The 12,835-nt window shown below is 34.6% G+C and overlaps 1 protein-coding gene across 1 annotated transcript; it reads right to left on the bottom strand.

Moving 5' to 3' along the window:
- Positions 1–532: 532 nt before the first annotated feature.
- LOC132624856 (uncharacterized) lies at positions 533–9,365 on the bottom strand. Its single transcript, XM_060339590.1, has 16 exons — positions 9,172–9,365; positions 6,174–6,240; positions 5,617–5,728; positions 5,168–5,314; positions 4,855–4,959; positions 4,080–4,163; positions 3,151–3,266; positions 2,956–3,057; positions 2,764–2,877; positions 2,610–2,666; positions 2,451–2,517; positions 2,214–2,267; positions 2,051–2,125; positions 1,939–1,974; positions 1,456–1,569; positions 533–957 (listed from the first exon to the last, which is right to left on the bottom strand). Exons 1-15 carry the CDS (start codon positions 9,230–9,232, stop codon positions 1,456–1,458), a joined length of 1,311 nt encoding a protein of 436 aa, XP_060195573.1. The 5' UTR covers positions 9,233–9,365; the 3' UTR covers positions 533–957.
- Between the last annotated feature and the right edge of the window lie 3,470 nt (positions 9,366–12,835).

Genomic DNA, 12,835 nt, shown 5'->3' on the forward strand with positions numbered 1-12,835 from the left:
CTTTAATATAATCCTCCAACATAAATAAATGTTAGTAAAAGTTAATGAGGTTGTTATATGGTTGGTGGGAGTAATTGTCAAAAATATCTACCAACTTATGAGTTTTTTTTTTTTTTTTTTTTTACAAAATATAAACTTATGGATCAAATTTTACATTTCAAATTTTTTAAATCATGATTTGAAATTCCAAATCATGCCTTTTTGGATGATTTGAATTTCATGAGATGAAATCGCATGTCCAAACGTTGATTTTATCTCATGACATGAAATCGCATGTCCAAACGTCTACTAAATAAAGTGATGGCTTGTTTTGATATAACTCAGAGCAATTTGCTAACTAAGACTTGGTTAATTCGCCAAAACTTACAGATTTAACTTACTATATGTTTGTTACCTTGTTATTTCATTCACTATTTTTAGACTGTTACCAAGTCGTTGCATGATTATTATTTTCAACAGCTCATGCTCACTCAATTAACCCCATAGCATATTTTGAGATAAAGGTATGCTGCTAATTTTTAAAGCCGTAGTTAATTAACAAATATTCTCACCTCAATTTATAATTTAACCACTATATATAGTATATTAGAGCTTTTACCGCTTGACAATACCAAGCATTATCGACTAAACCTCAAGAGTGACAACCATTCAATTTAAATCTTTTATCACACCAAGGTCAAATTGACTCGTTATATATTCCATTAAAGGAAGACGATATAATTGACTCGTTTACTATCATGATTACTAATTTAGTATAATAATATTCCTTGGATTTTGATTACTTAGAATAATTGTGGTCACTGTTTATAACTATTCTGTTGTAGTATGAGAGAGTGTCCCCTGAAGCTTGCTAGCATCTCCATTAGTAAAATTTCTGCATGGAATTAGATGAAGTTGGGATTAATGCCGTCCTTGTGGATAACATAGTATTTGCTGCAAGAAGTCAACGGACTGAAACTACAAGAATAATAAAATTTAGTGCTATATCTTTCATAATTTCTTTATGATGTAAGAAATTATGCAACGTTGACACAAATTGTCCAAACTAGGACGGCAACAATGCCAGAAAATCTACAATGAAGAAACAAATGGAGAGCAACAGATGAAGCAAGCAAAACAATGTCCTAAGCTTGTTTTACAACATCAAATATTACCAATTGATTAGGTGCTAACAAAATAATATGAAAATATTACTTTTTAACAAAAAAAAAAAAAAAAACTATTAGAATGCTTAAACTCTTTCTCCTGTAAGATAGTCAACCAACACTAGATAATTGCACCCTAATAAACAAGTTTAAGTTATTTCCATTGACAGTAAAAAATATTTACTAGTAAAACTATGTGATAAGCATTAGTTAGTAACTAGCTACTATTGATGGTGTGAAAAATCTAACTGATGTGTATAACTAAAATCCATAAAGAAAAGTCTGACATCCTAATCAGATGACATTTTACCTAATGAGATGTAGAATTAAGGGGATCAAATCCCTTTGCCTTGTAATAATCTTTCTCTGCAGCAGCCATACGCTCCTTGAACAGTGTCCACTCTTTGTTGCACCTTTCTCTTACCTAAGCCAAAATGAACGTTGGATTTAGACAATACAATCATTAATCAGCATATTCTTTGTAAAAAGATCAAGAAAACACTTTTGTCAGCTAATGCAGTAGATAGAGAATTCATGGAGAAGTTTACTCCAAATAATGCATCATCAGGAAGTACAGTTTCAAGTTGATATAGAACAATTAATATTGTGTGATACATTGAAAAGGACAAGCATAATTTCGTTCATGAACAAAAAAGATTTGAACTCGGTCTAAAAGTTCATATACAAAATCAAAATGTGATTATATGTTGATAATTGCTTATCATGTTTCTTTAATCATCTGTCTTTCTTGGTCAAATTTCAATCTAGTGGAGAATCAGATATAGCAACATACCCCTTCCCATGGTGCTTTGCCTTTCTCTGCTTGTCCCTGTTGAAAGAAGATAGCCATTACTGCCTAGTTTTAACCTAGTATGACGTAAACCAAGGCTGAGATGGGGATATACCTGACTCCCGAGTGAAGGGACAGTTTGATGCACAATCCACTGAGAATCTACAACTCCTATCTTTTCATGGGCTGGCTGTTCATCCAAAAGCATTATTAAGATAAGGCCAGTTGAATAAGAACATAGGAGAATTTAACTGCACTGGATAAGGTGGATTACTTACTTCCACACATTTCCTAAGAGCTAAATCGAGACCCCATCCATGGACCAAGTCATTCTGCAATAACATGTAAGAACTCATATTTGCATTCATGAAATGGTTACTTATCCTCCAACCCCGCCTTCTTATGCGCAATATTCATTGTGATTTTACTCTGTATTTCTCAGTTTTGCAGGGTTGTTTTTCCAGATTGTAGTAGGGGTCAATAAATGGCAAAAAAGGATGAAACATATTCTATACCTGAATCATATACCAAACACACCGCCATGCCTCTCTAGAGAAAACAGGTGCCATGATCTCAACAAATCTGATTGCAGATTAAATAAAAAGTAAAACTACTGATACCGGCCATGAAGTGAGAAAGGTAGTTCGTAGACAAAATATCATGCATTAGCATACGCTGCACAGGGTGGCAAGTGCGGATCAGTGCACCAGCCAGGTCTTTCCTCTGTTTCCCTGCAAGCACAACAACAGATTGTATATGAGATCACGTGCTATGTGTGCATGGTAGGCTTTAGTCTGCAGTTACAGACAGTAATGCAAGTGTCCCTACTTGTGCACTTCAGTGTCATTTCGTCTTTTTGTCATCCTCCATGACAATTCACTGTTTGATGCTACACCAGGCTGTGAAATATCCAACCCATGTTGCCTCACCAATTTGATATATCTGAAGTTGTAATAAAACATTAGAGTTCATAAAGTTCAACATATGTGATTCACAAGAATCTGTGAAAATCATTCTTACTCCTCTGCATCAAAATTCTCAAGCCCCAAGTCTTCATCCCAGATGAATATATAGTCATAGGGTGCTACAATGTCTGGATGCAGAAAGCGTTTTGCATACCACCTGTCAAAACAATGAATAAACTTTTCTCTTACAATTCCATCAAAATGTACTGAAACACTGAGGAACAAAAAGATAGCCCGCAAAAACAGTTACCATTTAGTTTGCTTTCGTGTACTAACATGGATAGCCCGCTTTGACCACTCAAGGTCATCCCATTCACTTGTTCGACCATCATAGTGAAACAACACAAAGGTAAAATTCTCTGAAAACTGATAAAAATACAATTGTAAGCATGCACAGCCACAAAAGATGAAGGTATGCTTGGTCTGTGGAGAAAATTACAGGAAAGTATGATCCCTCTGAGGTGTATGATGGGACTATTGCAGGAAGTGTGTCTTAATTGGTGGCACATGCAGGATATAATCTAAGGGAAGCACCAACATAATTAGCAGTTACGGCTATTGAAGATATCAATAATTACGAGCAATTTAAGTGTACACAAGCCAAGCAACATAAATTCCACAAGGATAAAAACATGCTATGACATCTTTTTGGTGAAGATAAAGAAACACTAAAGGTTTTGTTAGTGACTTGTATCTATAATCACGAAAACAAATTTTCTATCAATTGAAATAATTAATGCTTTTGTTTAGCATTAAAAATCAAATATTTGTTTATTTTATTCAATGTACTGAATTTAAAATTGAGTGGAAAATAATCAAACAATTAACCCAAAAACAAATATTAGAAAATGGAAAATTTTCACATTTCCTTTTGTCAAAAGATCAATGTTTCTGGCAATTTTACACCTTCCACAACTTGTTATTTTTGGTTCCAATGGAGAATTATAAGTATTAGAATCACTTTTGGATCTCAAAATTGACTTTAATAAAGCATTTGGCAAACTAAAACATGATTACAGTTGAAGGCAAAAGCTATATGTTAAAATAAGTTGCAAACAAACCTTAGACTAGGCCTTATCTAGTCCCTTATTAACAAATAAATGATCCCCTGAAAGGATAAATCCAGGGCTCAAAGGTGTGAGTAGAATGGAATAGAGCTAGAGAAGGGTTAAGCCTAACCTTTTTCACTGCTGCATCGATGTTATTTTTCTGCTCGTAGCCAACTGTAAAGCAAACAAGATACCTAGGTTTGGTAATCAAGTCCTGCAGATCAATTGATGAAACAGATTAAGATAGAGTGATACAATGTGTAGTCATTATGTTTCTCTGTCCCAAAAAAGGAAGGTAACGAGAGCAAGTGAGAGAGAAGCATCATTGAGAGCTTTAACTTATAATAGCATTCTAAAACATGTTTGAGCTGGCTATTCAACGATTCTCCTCAGTCATCACAGTGGATTATATAAAGTTCAATGTCTAAAACTATATTGACAGCTATGACATGATGTTTATTCAAAGCCCTACAAAACCAGGAGGAGGCAAGCATGTCAATAGCCCACTTCAGCAAGTACATTATTTCCTCTCAGGCATTCTTGGTTTCCTATCCATATAAAATTTTTGAAGCAAATTAATTTAAAGATTGTTAGTAGGGCAATAGTGTTAAAAGGGTGTATCACAAACAATTATTAGTTTTATATGAACTCCCCCCGTCCAATTTCTTTGATTTATAAACTACTAGAACTCAACCAATTTCGCTGAAATCAACTTCAAGATATGTTAGTTACGTGAACTGAGCATGTCGTTATTTATGGAAAGAAGCTTTTCTTATAATGTGTTAACACTTGGATCATTTCTTTGCATTCTAAACCTCACAATTTGCATAAAGCAGCCAATTTTTTTTTTTTTTTAAAAATCAACTTACTACTTTAGATAGGCATCAAGGCTGAAAAATACGGACCTCACGGGGTAGGCCCCACAACCTTCGAGGATAAAGATCAGACTCAGATGCAACGAAATCTGGTGGTATCCTCTCAGCACCTCGAGGGTTTGATGGAACCCAAATCTGCAAGATTTGTGCAAATAGCATAAGTCTTGAAAGGAGGTAAAAAGTTCCAAGAGACAGTGCAATCTTATCTTTATATAACGAAAATTGGCCCTCAATATAATTATTGCAATAATAATAATAATAATAATAAAATGAGAATAAGAAACTTTGTTGCACCAAAGTCTCAAGAGAAGCTGCTTGGAGCCTTAAAGCGACAAATTTATACCTCTGTGTCAGAATGCCTATGCGAACGGCCTTTGTGGCTCCTCATGGAAGACAAGACATTTAATAGATCTTGGGTTGAGAGGCCTGAATACTTCTCCTCAATGTAAGTGAGATCAATTAATCCAAAAAGATTAGAAGGTAAGTTCAGCTGCAATATTGAAATACACAAGCATATTATCTTATCAGCTCTTATGCAAGGGACACTTAAGAGAAAAATGAGGCATTAAATAAAGGGAGCACTTAGTTTTTTAGCAAGCAATGAGTTTGTCTTTTGCATATATGCTTATGTATGAATATGAACAAGACAACAGTATCCACTGCTCACTTAGTGGCATTTACTCCTCAAAAACAGTTAGAATTCAGAACACACTGATTTTACATCTTGAATACACCCCAAATTAAACTTTTATATATCGTAGTATCAAATTCAAAATCCAAAAACTCGCTTGCCTTGGTCGATGAAAGTGTAGGAAACGATACGCCTAAGAAAATACCAAGCACAACTCCAGCAATGGTTGTCACAAGAAGTCTCATGATTTCATTTCCTCTTCTGGTGTTTATTCTGTCACAGAAAGTCTAAGTTAAAAGCTTGAAACCATCATTGACTCTAACAGCTTGTTTGGATCATTGTTACATATGATTTCATAATGTATCATATCATATTGTATTGTATTATTTTGACGAATACAATGTTTGGATAGATTGTATCGTCTTCCATCGTTACATAATGCCACATATGAGCAATCTGAAGCAACATTATAAAGAAAAGTAGGATATGGGATAGAGTTATTATTAACAAGGTAGGTTAAAGGATAAATAGGATCATTAAATAATAAGCGAAATCAAAATTGAGAGGGAAAAAAAGACAACAACGCGATCATACCAAATTGATCGTGACACAATACAATAAAATTTAAGTAACAATCAAAACAAACATAAAATACAATACAATAGGTAACAACCATCCAAACAAGCTGTAAATATTCTCTCACATAAAAATTAAAAACCTGCGCGTAGGTGTCCCCATTCTATCACGATCCCCTCGAAGAAATTTCCGAATCACAAAAGGAAAAGCTGCAAAGAGTTGACTCAATGAGACTTACAATTATTCACAACAGAAACGCTAAAACTCTATTTGCAGTATGGTTAACCCTAAAACCCAAAACCATGAAAATGATTCATTTACAATTACTAACGCAAATCAGTAAAAACTGAATCAATTAGAGGAAATTAGATTACTGGGACCGTATTAAGTTTCAATTGATCCATAAATCTGTTGGGAAAAAATGCCTTAAAAATTATGCAGAAACTTCTAATTGTTCTGTAAATATACCTGAATTGGTTAATCCGGCCAAAGAGTTGCAATTTGTAAAGCTATCAAAAACTCAATCTTATTTTGGAAATCCTACAAGTTTATACTATTAATCAATCAATTAACTACGCCTAGGCGGCTATTAATTTAGGTAATTATAGGTAAAAATCCAGCGTTTGAATTATCAAATAAAACGCTCAAAGACTTTAATCTTCAACTTTGATTGTTCTTACAAGTTAGGAAAATTAGGGCTAAGTCAACCCTTTTAGTGTGACATGTTGCAGCACGTCTTATGAGCGGGAAATTTGAATTGAACCCCGAATTTTAATGGGATTTATAACTAACGGGGCTCAGATTTTATTATTAGTAAAAACGTCAAAATAAAGGAGGTCATTAATATGCTTAATAACTTGTCGAAAAAACAAATTAATACGGAGTTTGGGGACTTGCCAAGGCCAAATTTCGGATGTTTTGATTGAAGTTTTAATCGACTTGTCAAAGCTAACTTCAGATATTTTTAATTGAAGTGCGTGTAAAATTGACTAAAATTTCAGTTGTGCGTACTGAAGTTTGCGTGTATGTATGACTGAACTGCATGTAAAAATTGTTTAAACTTTCAATCATGTGTGTCTGATATTTTATTTTCATTTTTTTTTTTTGCCAAAAGAAAGGCTCTTTAAATTTAAACATTTCAACACCCAAATCTACAAAGCATTATATTCCAATTGCTATAAATTCAAAAATATAATAATGTACAAAGAAGAAGAAGAAGAGAATTTCATCTAAAATGATCTAATAGTGGATATTTGTGCAAAATAAAACGCAAGGCAAGGTATCCGTTAAACAATTTTTTTTGCGCGGATTGCCCTTCTTTTGGGGGTGGTCTTTAATTTTTTCCCTTCAAATTACTATTCTTTAATTTTTGTACTTCGCTTAAAAAGGTGGCAAAAAATACCTCAAGGTTTTGGGTTTGAACCTCCGTTCAATAAAAAAAAAAATCGCAAGGCTAGACTTCTGCAATGCTGGCAGTCTTTTAAGGCATAACTAAAAGTTTGCTTTACAAGGCAAAGTCTGTCGTTTCCGGCATAGGTTTTATGTAATTTTGCCCGAATAGGCATAGGTTCATAGAAACTTATGCCTTGCGAAATTATTATTATTATTTTCGACTCTGTTGAATTTCGAACCTAGAACCTCCTGATATTTTTGGCCATTTTTTTAAGCAAAGGTCAAAAATTAAAGATCGGCAATTTGAGGGACAAAATTAAAGACCAGTTCGTATGAAGGGCAATCCCTCAGTTAAATGAGACGGCCAAAATAGGGCGCCCCATGAACTTTTTACCTAGTGCCGATAATGAGAGCGCAATGTGTGATTGTTGGGTTAGGCGCATTTTACGTTATCACTCTCCCTTATATCCTTGTGATGAACTAGCTGAATAATTTAAAAGTAGTGGCCTGATAACCATTGATGAAAGCTTTGAGAAAAAAAAGACTCTCCCATATACAAAATAAATATGTTAGTTATGATCGAGGAATTTGCTTTGACCGTTAACTATTGCGTGATTTGATTTTCTTAGTATTAAACATGATAACCAAAATTTGTTACATAGATTTAATTTGTCGTCGCTAATAATATTGCGTATGATATTTTTTCTTTGTTTTTCTTTTCAAGCAAAGAACGAGGCTATCGTTTTAGAATGAAACAACACTAATGTTTTGGTTTGATTTGTTATCTTATTATTTTTCTTTTTTGCTTGGCTTATATAGCAAGTTTGAAAATTCAGTTTCAGGAATTCCGAGTACAAGTTTTACCCCCCTGTTTGGATGGTGGTTTCCCGTGGTTCATTAATGTATGGTTTTGTATGAAACCATGTTTGTTTCCATTGTTCTTAAAATTATGTGGTATGGTGTTGTAAACCCGCGGTTCATCTCATGATTATATAACCATGAAAAGTCCCAATTTTTGTAACCACGGATTTGATGATTTTTCCGTGGTTACGTATTTCATTTCCCATTATACCCCACCCTCCACCATCCACCCCAACCCACCCCCACCCTATCACTCACCCCCACCCCACCACTACCCCACCCTCCACCATCCATCCCAGCCCACCCTACCACCCACCTCCACTCCAACCCTAACCCCTGCCCTACCAACCACCTCACACCACCCACGCCTCTACCACCCACAACCCCTCACCACCACCCTACCACCCACTACCCCCATTCTCATCCCACAACCATCTACTTCACACCACCCACCCCTCCACCACCCACTACCCCTCACCACCACCCAACCCCACAACCACTCACCCCCACCCTACCAGCCACTACCCCCACTCTCATCCCACAACCACCCACCTCACACCACCCACCCCCACTCACTACCTACTTATTTTTTAAAATTCCTATTTTATTCTTTACCTGAGTTTTATTAATATATATAAACTAATTTCTAATTAAGAGTTAAGGGTATTTTAGTAAATTTACAAGTTATTATACAGTATCATACAGTCAAACCAAACAATATAAATATTATTAAACCACAACAAACGATACAGTCTATCCAAACATTGTGTTCATTAATACAGTATAATACAATATAATACCATACTGTACATTAATGAACCACGGGAACCAACCATCCAAAGAGAGGGTTAATTGTCTATTCTAAATAAAACTGTAAAGAGTAATACCGGAGTTGCCGAACACACAAACAGAATTAGCAAAGTGAAAATCATGGAATTGTCGTTGCATATTCCATAAACTTTCAAGAGCATTTTTCTATCTTCTCCTGTGCTAATTAATATGGCTTCGAATCCTCGTATCTTGTATGGCCTCTAAAAGCTGAATATAAGTTAATATCCTTCAAAAATATTGGATTTCAGCCTTTAAGAGTTGATTGCTACTCCTAATATTTATGAACCGGTTTATCTAATATGTCCTCCATCAATTTTTTTTTGTCGACCTCACAATGTTCTTTGATGCAGTTAGGCTGCTCCACGTGGCTTTGCCTTTTCCCAAATTTCATTTCAGTACTCATTTGTTCCTTATGATCATTTACCCTTGGGCTGCAGTTAGGCTGCTCCACGTGGCTTTGCTTTTCCCCAAATTTCATTTCAGTACTCATTCGTTCCTTATGATCATTTATCCTTGGGCCTTGTAATTGGACTATTTGACATTATATAAATAATTTTTTGCGGATCTCTTCTTTTCTTACTCCTTTCGTTCCTTTTTACTTCTTCTATCTCAATGTACGTAGCATAATTCAAATTTCGATAATCAAATAATTTAATTTTAATCATTAAGTTGGGCATGAAATCTTTAAGTTTTTGAAATAAAATTTACATATTCGGAAACTACGCTAAAAGTACTATAAGTCACAAATAATTTACTACGTGTGTTACTCCTAATAAATAATTTCTTAAGAGACTTAAGAGACAAGTAAAAAGGAACCGAGGGAGTACCTTTTACATTATTTGTCATTATACATTTTGGTAAAATTTATATAACTTCGGAGTCGTGATTTCATTCCAATGAGTGCTTTATTAGGTCTTACTAATTAGCACCCCATAATATTCTCTTTGGGTGTGTTTGGTATGAAAGGAAATATTTTTCAGGAAAATAAGTGTATTTCTTACATATTTTTTTGCGTTCGGTACGGAAACAAAAAATGTTATCTTGAAAACTTTTGTATATAATCTGGACAAGTACTATGGGTGGTGAGGTTTGTGGGGTGCTGGGATGGGGTGAAGATGAGGTGTATTGGAGGCGGGGAGGACATAGTAAATGTATAATATCATTTGTGGAACTTGATTTTCCTACTCTCACTAGGGAAGTCATTTTCCTCATTTTTAAGGAAATTGTGTTCCTAGAGAAAACATTTTTAAAAAATTTTGACCAACCAAATATGGATACCTCCAAAGATTTGTATTTTAGTTCTCCTTCCAAACTTATTTCCTCATAAATAACTTTGTCCTTTAAAAAATAGTCAATTATGTGAATAAGAAACTTAATAATTATAAAGAGTTACCAAAAAGATAATAATTAACATGGCACAAAATTAAATTAATTATGAATTAAAAAAATGTGACATAAGTTATATTTTCTTAATTAATTTTACTATTTCTGTATCATGAGTTTGGGCTCGGACTTAAAACGGGCCTCATGCGACTAGTATTGGATTATAGGAGCCCTTACCGTTATCTTTCGTTACAAATATGTCCCTTTAACTAATGGTTTTATGCTATTGAAAAGTTGCCCTGGTTTGGTTGGCACAGCAAAAGCCACATAGGGATATACTGGATGTACCATAGCCCGTGCTCCAAATTCTGAGTTCTAATGCAGCTAAAAGCAAGAGGAGAATAAGACGCCCCAGTCGTGCAAAAGATCTCAAATAATTGAATCATTTTTCTTGTTTTTTGAGTTGGCCGGTTCTAGACGGAGTTAACTTCTCGACTATCAAGCTTAATATGCAACCCGTCTGAGATAAATTTGATGAATCAAGCAAGAAACAAATTAGACATGTGTGATTGAATGTTCTTATTGGAGTTGCAAGAGTCCTTGAATAGCTATTTGCAATACAAAACACCGGCTATTTAGAATGGGGCTTGCAATACAAAACACCTTGAGTAATTGCACATCTAACAAATGTAATAAAAGACACCTTCAACAGAGGAGTAATTGGTCATCTAAGAAACGATCACACATATATATACTAGATGGCCCGTGCCCGTGTTGTCAATCATTGTTGTACTAAAAGCGATTCGATATCCAAAAGTAGTTCCATACTTATTTTAAATTCTTTAGTAGGAAGATGTCATAAAGCTATATATTAAGATAATATGCTTCATATTATTGGAACAAAGTTATACAGCTACACTTTTTAGCCTGCTAGAAAGACAAAAACTGATACATAAGTTGATGCTGTAATTGGGTAACGAGCTGCAGTTGATACCTCATTTGATCTGGATATCCACCGGGAAAAAGAAGAAAAAACAAACAATAGACTTAGAAGATAACATATCAAGGTAAATATAGGATGATAAATAGCTAACCTCAATCAATCATACATGATGAAATTCAAAATTCCAAAGTATAGTAAATATGCATTCTAAACTGCCAGAGAAATAACCAAATGGATGATCTCAATTCTTAATAACTTTCCTAGATATAGCTTCTATTATAGGTGAGAATAATTTCATACTTGTTTCAATGATTTAACATAAATGGTGAAAAAGAAAGTAGTACTATAAGGCTAATTAAATATCAACTATATCTGAACACTTCATACTATTAAACATCCATTTGAGGAAGAAATTTGTACCGGATATTCACAAGTCCATTTCACAAACTTTCGTTGCTACATGCCTTATTTTGTTGCAGTATTCAACGGTATTGGTCTAAAGAAGCAGATGCATAATATTTGTATTAGAAAAACCATCAATACCAGATTAATTATACCAGATTTACTTGAAGAATGGTGGAATAGGAAAGCCAAATTTACTTGAAGAATGGTGGAATAGGAAAGCCAAAAACAAGGTCCACAAATTTACTATGCAGATTGCTCCAATGATGATATTGTGGGAGATATGGAAAGCTTGGAGTTCTTGCAGATTTGGGGAACAAAAGAAGTTTGATTTATACAAGATGGAAATGCAAATCACCTGGAACATGAAAGCTGCAATAACTGTTGCATATCCCAACATCAATGTAGAAGGCAACTGGTGTAACTGTTGTGACATGATTGAAAAACTTAGCCCTGTGGTAAAATGCATCCCTGTATGTTGGAGAAAACCAGAGATGGGATGGTTTAAACTTAACACTGATGGTAGTTTTGTGGATATTCCTAACCGTGCCGGTATAGGTGGCATTCTAAGAAATGAGGAAGGGGATCTAATAATGGCTTTTTCTATCTCTGTGGATTGTGAGAGTCACAATATTGCAGAAGCATTGGCTGCTGAGCATGGCATTAGATGGTGCATGAATCATGGCTTTGATAATGTGCAAATTGAGCTAGACTCCCAACTCATAGTCAAGATGTTGCTCAACAAAGATACAGACAACTTGAAGCTCAAGCAGATCATCAACACCACAAATGGCTTTCTTAAAGATGCAACTGTGCAAATTTGTCACTGTTACATAGAGGCTAACATGGCGGCTGATTTCCTTGCTAAAATGGCTTCAACAAGTAGAAGGAGGACCTTATATCTTTCTCAAAGGGATTTACCAAGAGAAGTCAAGGGGCTAATTCAACTTGATAAGCAACAACTTCCTACTTTTAGAAGAAGATTTGAAAAATGTAACTTCTTTGTAAGCTAGAATATCTTGATAGCTAGGGAGGATTCTGTTCATTTGGCT

Source organism: Lycium barbarum, chromosome 12, assembly GCF_019175385.1.
Source record: "Lycium barbarum isolate Lr01 chromosome 12, ASM1917538v2, whole genome shotgun sequence".
In the NCBI taxonomy this organism is placed as follows: Eukaryota; Viridiplantae; Streptophyta; class Magnoliopsida; order Solanales; family Solanaceae; genus Lycium; species Lycium barbarum.

Coding starts and splice junctions, on each gene's coding strand:
- LOC132624856 (XM_060339590.1), bottom strand. CDS start 9,232: ATGCAACGACAATTCCATGATTTTCACTTTGCTAATTCTGTTTGTGTG. Junction 5,729..6,173: donor ATGGGGACACCTACGCGCAG/GTTTTTAATTTT, acceptor TTTCTGTGACAG/AATAAACACCAGAAGAGGAA. Junction 1,570..1,938: donor GCAAAGCACCATGGGAAGGG/GTATGTTGCTAT, acceptor ATTTTGGCTTAG/GTAAGAGAAAGGTGCAACAA.